Source organism: Neophocaena asiaeorientalis, unplaced genomic scaffold (genome assembly GCF_003031525.2).
Source record: "Neophocaena asiaeorientalis asiaeorientalis breed wild unplaced genomic scaffold, Neophocaena_asiaeorientalis_V1.1 scaffold160, whole genome shotgun sequence".
NCBI classification, from domain to species: Eukaryota; Metazoa; Chordata; class Mammalia; order Artiodactyla; family Phocoenidae; genus Neophocaena; species Neophocaena asiaeorientalis.
The window spans coordinates 2,452,980-2,467,746 of NW_020175675.1; the positions used below are offsets into that span (position 1 = coordinate 2,452,980).

At 47.7% G+C, this 14,767-nt stretch overlaps 1 protein-coding gene across 4 annotated transcripts in view; it reads left to right on the forward strand.

The window, feature by feature from the left end:
- Window positions 1–14,767, forward strand: part of SYK (spleen associated tyrosine kinase) — a 95,069-nt gene that overhangs the window by 40,676 nt on the left and 39,626 nt on the right. For all 4 annotated transcript variants that reach the window (XM_024731933.1, XM_024731930.1, XM_024731929.1 and 1 more), the window contains one exon: window positions 2,215–2,375. In XM_024731933.1, coding sequence (XP_024587701.1) covers window positions 2,215–2,375 — 161 coding nt within the window. The remainder of the gene's footprint in view (window positions 1–2,214; window positions 2,376–14,767) is intronic.

Below are 14,767 nucleotides of genomic sequence, written 5' to 3' on the forward strand. Positions count from 1 at the left end.
TAGTCATCAGTGTGGGCCCCCAAATGCCTCACTCCAAGAAGACAGCCTTTCCTCTTTTGCGGTCACACTTGAGAGGGTGGGCCCCTACCGTGCCAGCCATGTGGGTTTCTCCACCACAGGAAACCACTGTTACCCAATTCGTGCTGGGCCCTTTCAGAGAGGCATCACAGGCATATACTGGTTTTTATTTACCCAAGAGGGTCATACTGAACACACTGATTGGCACTTGATTTCACACCTTCATAATATCTCTTGCAGAACTTTCCATGTCGATAGACACACAGCTGCATCAGCCTGTTACTGGCTGCCTGATGGTCCCTCCTGTGCGCCATAATTTATGTTACTAGTACCTATTGATGGACACCTTCGTTGTTTTTAAATAATCCTGCTAGTAACATTCTCCTAACGCTTTATGCAGCATCAGCAGGATAGCCCTGAACAGGTTGGATTTGCCACAGTGAAGGATTCGGACATATTGACAAGTTGTCATCCAGAAAGGTCCCAGAGGTTGTGACAACTTACATTCCTGCCACACTCTCAACAGCACTTGATATCAGGAGCCACCAGGCTGGCTGATGGTCTCCTGCTCAGACCCACGTGTTCAACCATTTCCTTGTGTTTCCTGGATGTATGTTTTCTATATATCCATGTGGATGTATGACACTACAGGCTTTCTGAGGATTCTATACACCGACTTCTTTACTCCTTTAATATGTTCTGCACTGAATTCAGTCTTGCAAACAGATACTATGTATTCAGTATTTTTCATCAGTATTCATTACATAAGTCTTAGACCATCTTTTTACTCTTTTTTAAAATCAGATAAATCAGATTTATTGAGGTGTAATTTACACACTGTGAAATTCATCCTTTTTAGGTATATGGTTCTATGATTTTTATTTTTATTTATTTTTTTTTGCAGTACGCGGGCCTCTCACTGTTGTGGCCTCTCCCGTTGCGGAGCACAGGCTCCGGACGCGCAGGCTCAGCGGCCATGGCTCACGGGCCCAGCCGCTCCGCGGCATGTGGGATCTTCCCGGACCGGGGCACGAACCCGTGTCCCCTGTATCGGCAGGCAGACTCTCAAGCACTGCGCCACCAGGGAAGCCCCGGTTCTATGATTTTTTGACAATCACATGGCATCATGTAGCTCCCCACCCCAGTCAAGACATGCAACAGTTCCATCACCCATCAAGCATCCTCATGTTCACCCCCAACCCCAGCCCCTGGCAACTCCTCATCTGATTTCTGTCCCTATAGTTTTGCCTTGTCCAGAATGCATATAAATGGACTCACACAGCTTGTAGCCTTTTCAGACCAGCTTCTTACACTCCGCATAATGCATTCGTGAGTCAGCTGTGTGTCAGGGGTCCGTTCTTTATTATGGCCGAGTAGTATTCCACACCCTTTTGCTTTTGCCCTCTGCTCACTTTGAATCGGATGCCTCTCTGGTATGTAACTATTACTGCTTTTGTTTTTCATTCCATCTGTGAAGCATGACAAAATTTTCAAATACACCTTCCCTTCTGCTTTCCCTCCCCCCTTCCATCTCCTCGTGTGGGTTGGTTTTGTTTTTATTTTCACTTCTGATTCTTTTTATAACTTGGAATAATCAGCTCAGGTTGTTATTTACTACTGTGAAAGATATCTATTTCTCTCCCACTAAGAACAGTTGAAGAAGCGAATTCACCCAGCTGTCAGCCTTTTTCTCATTTTTGTTTTCCATGTTCTCAAGGTTTATCTCCTCTTTCTGTGATCACATCTCTTGCAGTTACAGGCAGCAACATGTGTAAGTGCTCAGAGTGAAGCCTTGTAGAGGCAGACAGGAAAAAGCACGTCTTACATCTTCCTGATTGTTATTATGTGATCAGGGTCTAACACAGAACAGTCAGTTCTAGGAGGTGACTGATTGGAAGAGGGCAGGAAGACCATTCTCTAGACCCCATGGATTATACCAGATGGTTTCTGAAGCCCAATGTGGCTTTTAAAGGGCCCACCTCTGTATCCTAAAATCTATTTTGTTAGTTATATACTTGAAGGCACTTAAATAATATATAAGATCTATTGGCTTTATTTATTGAATGAACATACAAACACATAAATAAATGTGATTACATTTTACCATGTCAGGACTTAGGATAGATTGGAAATGCTTTCTGTGTCTTTCTCGTCACTTTCGCTTGGTATGGCTTCACTCTCTTCTCCTCGTGGCAGGGTCAAGCTCTCGAGCAGGCCATTATCAGCCAGAAACCTCAGCTGGAGAAGCTGATCGCCACCACAGCCCATGAAAAAATGCCCTGGTTCCACGGAAAAATCTCTCGGGATGAATCTGAGCAGATTGTCCTGATAGGATCAAAGACAAATGGAAAGTTTTTGTAAGTATTGTGTCTTTTCCCTTCACCCAGTAGCTCCAGGCCTGCTTGGACAGTTAGGGGTAGCTCAGCCTCCACGTTCCTGGAGTCCTGGTGACCCTGGGGAAGGGATCATGTGCTGTCATCAAAACACGTGTGTTGGTTGGCTGCACAGACATCTCAAATTGAAGCCATCTCATGGAATTCAGCATTTGTTTTGCCCAGTATGGCCCCAAAGTGAACACTTTTCTTGGGCACTGAGGGACATCATTGAAGAATATCTATTCAGCCACGTATTCTGCTTTTAATGACAAACATGGGATGCATAACACTATCTGTGGCTATCCATCCAAGCTAAAGATACTGCAGTGTGTTTGCTCACATTTGCCCCAAGATCTCAGACTTTTCTTCTCTTTGGGGAGAAGTACCAATAGGATGGATAATAAAGAAAATTTGCTGGGAGTCGCTCATATGAAAGGTTAGTGCAGGAACTTGATCACAAGCAGGTGTGCAGACTCTGGCCTCATAATCTCAGAAATGAGGTGTGTGTCTCAAGGCCTGCTCACTCTTATCCTCAGTGCTCAGTGCACCTCCATCCTGGAGGTGCTGGAGATGCAGGCTGCCTCGGGGCAGGGTCGGTGGTCCAGAGAGGGCAAGGAGCTGTCTTGGACAGGTGTCTACCTCATTCCCCTGAGGTGCTGTGGCTGGTGGGATGCCGGGGGGCTGCCAGCCAAGGCATGCTCACCTGTGTTTGTCACTGCCCAGTGACCCCCGCCCCGGACACGCTGACTGGGTGCCCCAATCTGGCCTCAGACACTTACACACCAGTGTAGCCCCATGACCAAGGATGTGGAGTCACACCCAGCTGGCACTGTAAACTTTTCCTAGAATTGAAGTGTTTTCTCTGAGTATCCATCTATGTAAAGAATTTTCCTCAGACTTTCCCATAATCCCTATTATTTAAGAAATGATCTTAAACACAATACTCTTAAAAAAAAAAAAAAAAAGATCCTAAAAACAAGTCCAGAGCAGCCCAGGCTGGCACACTGCATGACTGGGATGATGGCTTAGTGGATGCAGTAATGGCCACTGGCAGAAATCATGGGACAGAGGGATATTTTTTGCCCTCAGTGTGGCACCTATCAGTTCATTTTCCCCTGAGGTTTGAACTTTTACCAACTTCTTAGGAATAATTTCCAACACACCTGTCATGGGACTGCATACATGGCATCTTGGTATGTTAAGTCAGCCCCAAGTTGGGTTATCCAAACAGCAAGGCGTCTGCCTTCTCACCGGTTCAGAAGCCTGCGCTCAGACTCTCGCCAGGGAACAGCTGCGTTCAGGGAGACCGCCTGCTCCCCACTTAGACAAGGGGCTGTTGCAGGGAGCACCCACCCTGGGACAGCCCCACAATTATGGGGTCCTTCCAACTGGGTCTTCTCCGGCCTCATCCAGGTTTCCCTAAAGAATGTGTCTCCTGCCTACTTTCCCATCATTTAAACTGACTCGTCCATCTGTGGACCAGCATTTATTGGTGTCCACAGTTGCGTGAGGCACTGGAAACCAGCTCCGTCCTAGGCATCGGAGACGGAGGCATCTGCCTTGTAGGGCCCACATGTCATTGGCAGAAGTAGACACTGAATGATTGAACAAGAGTTGCACAGCGCATAGGAGCATTTAAGGAAGGGACTAGAGCATGCTGTGGTTGGGGGTTCTATTTTATGCTGGATGGCAAGGAAGGGCCTGACTGTGAAGGAGACATTTGAGCAGAGACCTGAAAGCAGCTGGGAGCCATCCTGATGAGGGAACAGCATGTGTGGGTGCCCAGAGGCCAGGAGTGTGCTAGGAGGGCCAGGCCACCACGAGGCCACTGTGGCTGGTGCAGAGTGAGAGGGGGAGAAATGGAGGATAGGGGCCAGTTTACTGAGGGCTCTCGGGCATTGGGAGGACTTTGCTTTGGGAAAACCAGTCTGTCCAGCTTCGGGAAGGTGTTTGGGCGGATCCAACTGAAGTTCAATGGGACCCGTCTGGCTGCGTGTAGAAAAGAGCCAGTGCAGGGCTTCCCTGGTGGCGCAGTGGTTGAGAGTCCGCCTGCCAATGCAGGGGACACGGATTCATGCAGTGGTCGGGGAAGATCCCACATGCCGCGGAGCGGCTGGGCCCGTGAGCCATGGCCGCTGAGCCTTTGCATCTGGAGCCTGTGCTTCGCAACGGGAGAGGCCACGACAGTGAGAGGCCCGCGTACAGCAAAAAAAAAAAAAGAAAAGAGCCAGTGCAGAGGTGCAGAAGTGAGCATGCTCACCAGCCACACTGTGCATGTTTTCTCTCCTCTTGAACTATGGTATGAAATCCATTTGCGGTAGCAGAACCCCTGAGCCAGAAGGGACCTCACTGCTAATGGTCTAAATCCCTTGATTTTCAGACAAGGACTTAGGCACAGAGGAGCTTGCCCAAGGCTGTCAGGCAAGTAGGAGATGAGAGCTGGAATGCGGTGTCCCTGGCATGTCTGAGCTGAGAGGAAGCAGAAGCAAAAGCCACGTCCAGGGCATCCACTGTCTCTGGCTCCACTGCTCTCCCCATGCAAGGCGTGGTGCCAGGGCACGTCACTCAGAATGCCCGCTCCCCCCTCTTGTCTCCTGTCCACACAGCTCAGCTGGGACAGTTCAGGAATGGCTTTGTGAAGAGTGGCTGTCAGGGACTTTGTACTGTCCTTGGAGAATAAAGCCTCTTTACAGAGGAGATGGACAGTGTGGCCTATAGACCCTCCCTTGCAGTCATCTGTGGCATTTCTAGAGGTGGCTTTTCATCACCTGCTATGATGGGCTGAATGTTTGTGTCCCCACAGATTTGTATGTTGAAGCCCCAGCCCCCAGTGTAACAGATTTGGAGGTGGGGCCTTTGAGAGATGATTAGGTTTAGATGAAGCCATGAAGATGCGGCCCCATGATGGGATTATCTATGAAAAGGTGGAGGCTGGACTCTGCCTACAGCAAAGAGGCAAGGCCATGTATGTGAGCGTACAGCCAGATGGCAGCCGTCTACATTCCAGGAAACAGGCTTTCGCCAGCATCGTGATCCGAGACTTCCAGCCTCCAGAACTGAGAGAAAGAAACGTCTGTTGTTTAAGCCCCTCAGCCTGTGGTATTCTGACTAAGGCACCTGCCTATGTCTGTGGTCTGGCTGGCCAGAAGGGAACACCAGACAAGGACCCTCAGCCCAGGTCCTGTGGGTCGGGGCCGGAGCTCTGCCTCATTCGTGACATCAGGGATAGAGGCAGAGTGGACAGGCTGTGTTGGGGATGAGTCCCCTCAGCTCTCTGAGGCCTCATATGACAGCACAGTTTGCCATTTTGAGAAATTAGCCACAGCTCAGGCGTGACTACAAAATGAATTTGTTAGGAAAGAGAAACAAAGCTTACTTTCTGAAAATGTTGTATCCTCTCCCCCAAAGGAAGGATCCAGAATTGGTGGGGTCCAAAGCATATATAATTTGGAGACCCTCTTTAAGAGGGTCCCTCTTAAGACCCTCTTTAAAATTAGGTACAAAATACAGTATATTTTAGAGTGAGAAAAAAATCACAATGATTTACAATTTTTAAAAGACTAATCAATACCTTAAACATACAAAATTTAGAAAAAGTAGTATTTTTATTTTTACTTAAGTTCCCGACACATGTCTATAGCACCTTTTATTTTTTACATCTTTTGACGGCATAATGTTTGCCTCTTCATTTGACAATAATTTGGTAGTATTTTCTTCATTTTGAAAAAAGAAAACTCAGTCCTTCCTCTAGGCTCACACCTCATTCTGAGTAATGCATGTCCATTTTTAGGATCACTGGCAACTCTGGAAAAGGGAAGTTGGAGTGGAAGAAAGAGTGGTCTTCTCTGGCTGTGATTAAATATCTTTTACAAATCATACAAAACTCTAAGGCCGTGTGGTCACGCTGCTGGGCCCTGCTTGGGCCGAACGAGGCCGTGGGGACAGGCTGTGTTCAATGGTTCTCTGACTGTCCAGTTCAGAAATATCTCACCATGTGGTTCGTGCAGGACAGCTCAGAGCTCACATTCACAAGTGCTGCTCCAAGAGCACATCACATCTGCTGAAATGTAATGTACTAGTCCCTTCGTGTCATCATGTAAGGGATCTCAGAACAAAAATGCTCTAAAATTTCCATGTTCTGCAAACGAAAAACAATGGAATTGTCACTTGCTTTGTGCTTGGTACCCAGGAAAACATTTTATTGTTTTTGGCTAAAAGTCCTTGCAAGTCTTACAGAGTGAAGAGTGAGTTCTAGGTGACCTTTAAAACACACAGATGGCAGCTCTCCAAACGAGTGAATTAACATGGCACAGAAAAGATGGTATCTCAGATTTGTCAAAGGAGTCATCAAGCCAGTAAGTCGCCAATGCCATTTTCACTGTAGTTCTTATTCTCTGACTTTAGAAGTATGCTGTTAAAAAAAAAAAAAGCTGCAAAAATGACCTTTCATTCCACAAAATAATGCATTCCACCAGATGTGTGCCAGGCATTGTGATAGGACTGTGACAAACAAGATGGACTTTAGTCCCTGCCTGCACCGTGCTTACAGCCTAGGGGAAGATGTTAAATTCAGAAACACATACTGCAAAGTGTGTGACGTGTGACTACATGTCCCGCTCTGTCCATCACGGTCGTCCCATCTTTTTTTTTTTTATGTATCCGTGAGGAGGAAGGCGATCTCAACGTCTTACTCTTCCGCCATCTTCCCGCCGACCCCACGGTCGTCCCATCTAATGACACTGTTGGTGTGTTTATTTCTGTTCACTTGTTTGTTGTCCGTCAGTCCCACTTGTTCTGCATGCCCAAGTGCAGGGACCGGCCTCCATCTTCACGGGTGGAGCCCCAGTGCTCAGAACAGGTCTCAGTGGTAGGAATCTTTTTTCTGGGGAAAGGGACATTTCAGCTGTGTTCTGAGCAGTGAGGAGAAGAGAATCAGTAGAGAAAGAAAAGAAAGTGGTCCTGGGCAGGAGGAAGTGTCAGTGCAGAGTCTTAGGGGTCAACACTGCCGCCTGAGCATGACCTGGCCCAGGAGCAGGGCAGGAGTGACAAGCTGTGTGAAGGAAAGGCCATCCCACCAGACAGGAAGTCCCTCCTGACCCTAAGGGGTGGACCGGGGAATGGATTGTCCACTCAGGGAGAGGGAAAGGGGGCCGATAACATGATGGGAGGGGGTACAGCAGGGGTCAGCAGGGCTGTCTCAGACCAGAGGGTCATCCTATTTACACACCAACTGTAATATTTGCCAAATGATCTTAAACTGGCCGATTAGATTTAGCTGAGGCTGAGGTGGTAGTAAGGCAGTTCTGGACTCCATCAGGAGGGAGGAAGAGCCACAGCAGGATGAGTGCTGGGACGGCTGTGCCCAGAGCCGCTGGGTGAGAATGGTGGAAGGCAAGAGGTGCTGACTGCAGGTCTTATTTTGGAAATGCTTGGTGAACGCCAGGCCCGCATTGCCATGGGACTAAGAGGTGGAGGGGATTGAAGGAGATCCCAGGAGAGCAGGTGGGGACGAGGTGCTGCCAGATCAAGTCTCCTGGGCCAAACCAGTGGTGCAGTCAGGTCTGGGAGACTTGTGAGGTCCTGAGGAAGACCCTGACCTCTGGGCTGGTCCCCTGGATTGTGAAGAGAGGGGAATGAGGGTTCTGCAGGGAGAGAGATGGCAGAGAGTCAGGTCTTAGACCAGGACAGTAGTTTGCAGAAGTCAAGAGCGAGTGTTGCCCACGCCATAGCTGAGTAGTGTGGGCAGGGCAGGAAGGTGAGAACAAAGGCCTAGAGGAAGCCCAGGAGAGTTGGAGTCCGAGGGTCTGAGAGGCACACGTGCTGGGGAGTGTACGAGCTGTGACCTGTGGGCTTCGCGAGTCCTGAGGTCGTAGAGCGTTACATCCCCTGCAGTTGGGGGTGGGCCTCAGCACCCTGCGCTGGCCTGTGGTTGTTGCATATGATGCGTGGGACTCCTCGACCCGTGCTTTTCTCATGACAGCTCTTTAATATGTGACAGTCATCCCAGGTAGCCTGGGGCCCTGTATGCAGAGAAACAAGACAGTGCAGAGGCCTCTGAGCAGGTACCAAGTAGTGGTGCCGTTTATCCTTCACATGCCCTCCACAGTCAACCACCTTTCCAGCCCTGCAGAACAATTGAGTTCCCTGTGTGATGTGCTCTTATGTGCTCTGCATCTGAAATCCAGGTACCCCAGATCTTCCTTCCCCTGTCCCTTTCAAGGAGAAATAAACACTTGAATCTTTGAGTCATCCCTTCTTCATTAGCCATTTTCTAGATGGAGTATGACATTCTCATTGTTTTCTCCCTTCCTCCCTTCTCTTCCCTTCCCTTCCCCACCATATCCTTCTCCATTATAGCCCGATGCCCCTCACACCCTCTCCTCCTTTACACACATGTACGCGTACACACACACACACACACACACACACACACACACACACACATACACGTTCACATTCACTTATTCATGCCTCTAATGTTCGGGGCCCTGTAGGAGGCCTTCCAGGGGAACCTACAGGTAAAACAATGAACAACATGCACAGATGGTCCAATGAGGGCATACACCATTCTGTACACAACTGGGTACTAGAAGATTTGGTGACAGTAGCTTTCTAAGGAAAAGGGTTTTGTCCACCCAGAATCAGGAATGTGCTAAACCATGTGGTCCTTGTCCAGGTTAGACCTGGCTTGGGGACACTGGGTGACATACCGGCCATCCTTGAATATTAGAACAATACCTTTCACCAATGCCCTCCCCCTCCCTCTCCCCCTTCCCCATCAGGTATACTGGATGGCAGGTGGATGCCTCTCTTTGGAAATAGCTATTAGTAATCTTTTTCAGTGCAAGTACAGCTCAGTGTAAGGTAACCAGGATAAAATGTATTCAGAATATGCTACATTTTTTTCAGAGACATTGAGATAGCTTGTAAGAATATACACTTGTATTCCCCATAAGCTAGGAACAAATGTAAACTAGGAGAAAGGATGAAGAATGAAAACAGTACCTTCAGTGGGGTTCCACAGGATGGATACAAAGTCCACAGCAGATGATGTAAGCAGTGATTCTCAACCTTCTGTTTGTGTGCAAACCACCTGGATGCTGGTTAAAGCACAGATTGCTGGGTCAAACCACACACCCCCACCCCCCAGTTTTTAACTCACTAGGCCTGAGTTATATCTCAGGAATTTGGATTTCTAACAAGTTCTCAAGTGATGCTGGTCTGAGGACCACATTTGAACCTGCTCAAGATGCTGGATACCTACCTAAGCTACGTTAAGAATAGTGATCATTTGAGATTTTCCAAGTTCATTGGAGGGTCTTTAACCATATGTGCATTAGGGAATGTTCCTGTATTATTTGACTGGTTGAGACAGAGTTAACCTTGAAACTGCTTCTATTTGTAGAAACTTAAGTTCAGGCAAGCGCAGCCACTTGATAGCTCTGTGATTTAGATAGCTTAATTCATCTCTCTGACCTCAGCTTACTGAATGATAAAAAGGGGAAACTACTGTGTTACCTGAGTTGTTACAGAGATGAACAAGGTAATATGTTTAAAGCTAAGCCAGTGGTTGTCCTGTATCTGTGCTTCCTACAACCATGGATTCTTTCATCAGTTCTGGAAAATACTCATCTATTTTTTTCAAGTATTATCATCCTTCTTTCTTATCATTTCTTCCTTCAGAGGCTCCTATTAAACATGTTTTAGACCTTCTTAATTCATCCTCTATTCTTTCTTAGTTTCTATTGTCTTTTCTCTTTGCACTGAACTATGTAATGTTCTTGGATTTGTCTTCCAGTTCATTAATTTTTACCTCATCTGTATCTAATCTACTTTAAACCCATCCACTGTTTTTTTTCCATCAGTTATATTTTTAAAAAATTTCTAGAAATTCCATTTGTTTTTGTTGTTTCTCAAATAGTCCTTTATATTTTTGAGAGTATCTTATTGCTTGCTAGTTTTTGTGATTCCATCTTTTGTCTCTTTGAATATTTCATGTATATTAGCTTATATTCTGTATCTGATGATTCCAATATAGAAAGTCCTTAGGTGTATAAATCTCTGTCTCTCCTGCTCTTTTTCCCTCCCTGACCTCTTTCTTATAACTCCTGTTTCCTTATGTTTTGGGTGATCTTTTTGAGCTCGTATTTGATTGATATTCATCTGTGGGACTCCTCAGTGTTCTATGCTGGGAACACTGTTCTCCGGAGTTGAAGAGGTTTTCTTCTTCACCGTCCTTGCTTTAATGGGGGAATCTCAGGTTCAGGTGCCCACCTTGCTGCTGGCCCGGGATGTTCTCCCCCTGTCCACTGCAGCACTGATATTGGTATTTGTCCTTAGGCAAATCTCACTTTTTTTTTTTTTGCTCTTATTTGCCACTCACTTTTCCCTAAGTTATAACTCACTTTTTGTTATATATTTAAATTTCAAAAGTGATCTCTGGGTTTAGAAAAAACCTTATTCATAGATGAATGAGACTGCATGACCCTCATATGCCACAATAAAAGCTGAGTTCTGTGAGCGCTCTTAGGTGTTGCCATCATGGATCAAAGTGTGCCATTCTATTCGACACGTGTGGTTCTGCAGCCGCAGGTCAGCATAAAGTGTCATGGCCTGTCTGAAGTGAAAAGTTTAAAGGGGGTTGTGGACTAACGTCAGTATCACTTCATTGGTCTGATCAAGGTCCCCATGAAGGTGGAGGAGAAGCAGCATGACCTAGTTTCACCTAATAAACTAGAGCAGAGGGAGAGAGAGGGGAATTGATAAAACTTTTTAAAAGGCAGACGTGTGAAAGAATAGCTTGGCATGGCCCCATATTTAGACCTGTGTTCCATATTGATCCTGCTTTCATTGCATGTATGGAGTGCTCACGTGCCTAAATTTTGCTATAGTGCAAAAGCACCCAGAAGTTGTATTTCCTCTTGTCTTCCGTGGATCATTAGTGCTGATACCTCTCCTGAGTCTGGGGGTGCTCTCAGCGTTATACTGGCAAGCATACTACTGGGCGTGCCACTCCCATATCCTCTCCTTCCTTACTCCTCAGCTGCTGTCTCGAAGCCACCATTGGGCCCCATGCCACAGTATCTGACCACCCGATACAGCATCAGCCCTGGAAGTGAGCCCCTCCCTGTCTCTTTGTACAGCCCATTCCAGCCATAGGCACACAGCTTATCCCAGGCACCCCCTTTCCCCTCCAGCCAGCCACGCTCTACTCTGCCCATGGGAAAACAAATGCACAGGACAGTGAGAATGCCTGGTGGGCTAGGATGTGCCCCAGCTGTCCTGTTCTGTCTGCAGCAGACACAATGCACTGTCCCCAGACCTTGCTGGGTGCAGGTCACCTTGAGGGTCCCACCACCTCCTGGTCCTCACTTCCCTGTCAATATCTAGGCATCATTACCACATGTTTTCTCTGATCCAGGAGGTCATAGGAGGGTGGAAAAGGGCTTCAGCGCCCCCCAGGCTGTGCCTGGCAGAACGAACACTCTCCCCACCTCAGCTTGGCCAAGTGCTTGGTGTCTGTGAGGTGCAAGGCCTGCTCATCGCAGAGCCTGAGACCATCCACCCGCAGAGGCAAGGTGGCTCTCCTGCCCTCTCACCAAGGACCTCAAGATGGTCTTAAGGCCAGTTAGGACAACTTCGCAGTTCAAGAGCGCTGAAGTCCCACACCCTGTCGTAGCAAAACACAAATCTGTCGTGAGCCTACTTGTTCCAAGAGACTCACTGGGAAAAAATACAGTATTCTGGGGCTTCCGGGAATATGCCTGAAGATAGTTGACCTGGAGGGTGGAGGCCAGCAACCCCAAGAGAAGGTGCAAGACTAGTCTTTGCTCTTTCCCCTTTGGGCGTCCATGTGACAAACCTGGTGGGTGTCCCAGGGCAAAGGGAGGCTTTCTGAGGAACAGGAGGGGACCAGGAGGAGGAGCTACTTCAGCTTCCAAACCAGTATTTTCTGTATGTTAGATTAAAAATAGCCCAGCCCAGGATCTGCCTGCAGCCAGCAGACACCCCACAGTTACTGGCCGTTAGTGTCACCAAGCCTCTGGGCTTTGCCACCTACAGATGTTGGGCCTGTGGGTTTCCCTTCTCTGCCCTCGTTTCCTGCCAGCTGCTTCGGGGGCTGCTCAGGCTGCATGTCCACAGCCTGTCCCTGTGCCTCCCGGTCCTTAGATTGTGCTCACCAGGTAGCTGTTGCCACTGGCATCCCGGGAGCTGAAACAGGTTGCCTGGCTGGAGCTCTGGGAGAGAAACTCCTCTGGGACCTATTCTCGGGGGGGAGCCTCAAGGAAGCGTGTGCCTTTGCAGAAATCACTGCCCAAAAGCAAGAGATGCTCTATTTCTGCCTTGCATCAGCTCTCTTTTAATGCTGTTTTTCTTATGAAAATACTAAACACACAGAAGAGTGAGTCACTCTGTAAGTGCAGCTTAATGGATAATTCTAAAGCAAACACCACTGGAGTCAAGAACTAAAACACAAGCAGCATCGCGGAAGGCCGCTCACTCACACCCACCTGTTACAGGACACCACTTCCTGCACCCTTGTGTCCAGCATGCCCTGGCTTTTTTCTTCTTTGTTCTTTCTCGTCACCACCTAGGACCTAGGCGTACATCAAAACCGTTCGCATTTGCCTGTTTGGGAACTTCATGCATGTGGAATCACAGTATACGTTTTATACTTGTGAGAGTCATCTGTGCTTTGTATCACTGCCATTTGTTTGTTTTATTCTATGACATTCTGTGGTATGAATACCCCACAACCTACTTACTCTGCACTTAGTGAACACTTAGGCTGCTTACGGTTTTTGATAATCGCAGATAAAGCTGTTATAAGCATCCCCACATACTTTATAGGTGCAGAATGCACATGTTTTGTATGTCTTGGAGTGTTTTGCTGACTCAGAGGGGATAAATAGGTTCAGTTTCAGTAGAGAATTCCAAACTGTTTTCCAAAATGATTGAACTGATTCATGCTCCCACAGGCAGTATACGAGGGTGCCTATTGCCCTCATTCTCAGAAATATATAGCATTTTTGGTCTTTTTAATTTTTGCCAGTCTGAAGGGCGTGTAATGGTATTTCCATTGTGGTCTTAATTTGCATTTCCCAGTTTCTAATGAGGTGATTGAACCATCTCCCCAGACATTCTGTGATCCTCCATCCCAGTTTTAACAGCAAAAGGTCAATCAGGGCATAAGGCAAGGTGGAATGGTTGGGCATTGGACATGGATCTGGAAAACCAGAGTTCAGATCCAGTTACTTGATTCCAGGACCCTGAGGTCCAGGATACAAAGGACTTTAAAGCAAAGAGAGTGGTATTTTGGAATGGCCTATGAGCATCATTATCCCAAGGTCACCTTTTATATGCGTATACGTAAGTCGATATTGCTTCATATTAAGAATTTGTATGGTTCTTTGTACCTCCAAACTATCCTATTTGTTTGCCACGGATGCTTACAAAATAAACAAAGCGGGTGTGAGTAGCCCCACATTATAAAATAGCTTCCCTACAAGATAGACTCAGTTATCCCTCATATAAAAATATGTTTTTCCTTTTCTGTGTGGTGGTTTTTCGGTTTGACAGCAACCAACTGGCCTTAATGGGCCATGTAACCGTGAAAGGGAGCTTACACTTTGGGGTGCCGGTGACCTGGTTGGGTTGGGAGGAAGGGATGTTTTCACAGAGCAGAAGGTTTCAGAAGTGGCCCCTACCGAGGCCGAGGCAGGTCTGGGCATTTCCCGCCACCCACACCAGCTGCCCTGAGCGCTGGTGCATGGAGGGAACCCGTTCATCACGCACAGCCAAGCACGACTTAAACTTATTTTTAAAACGAGGTTCCAAAGACGCAGCTCATATCTCAAGTCCTGGGTTAGCTTTTTGAGGTGAACCTACAAGGCCAAGGGTGACCACGTCAGCTTCCAAAGTGCGTCTTGTGGATGTGGCCTCGTACAACCGAAAGGAGGCATCAGAAATTTCCCCTCAACATGGAAATACGACGGCAGCTTGGCATATTTGAACTCTTCCCAAAATACAGTGCATTGGGCACATTGTTTAACATTTGGGGGCCTCAGTTTCCTCATTTTAGAAAGTGCCAAGGCCGGAGAGGCTTTCTGGGACCGCTGGGACCTCGGTGACTCACCCTCTTGCAGATCTTGTGATCCCAAGGGCTTGAGTTGCTGAGAGGGGAAGATGGGCTGAGGATGGCGATGACTAAGGAATTCGGCTGGGGAGGGGCTTCACCTCCATTCCGTGCCTTTGCAGCCCCACCTGGCCTGCGCCCTCCCCAAGTCCCACAGGCCCTCCCCGTGGGCGGCAGGTCCCCCTGCATCACAGCGGGTGCCTCTCTGCTCGGTATCAGACTCACAAGACTCATTTCC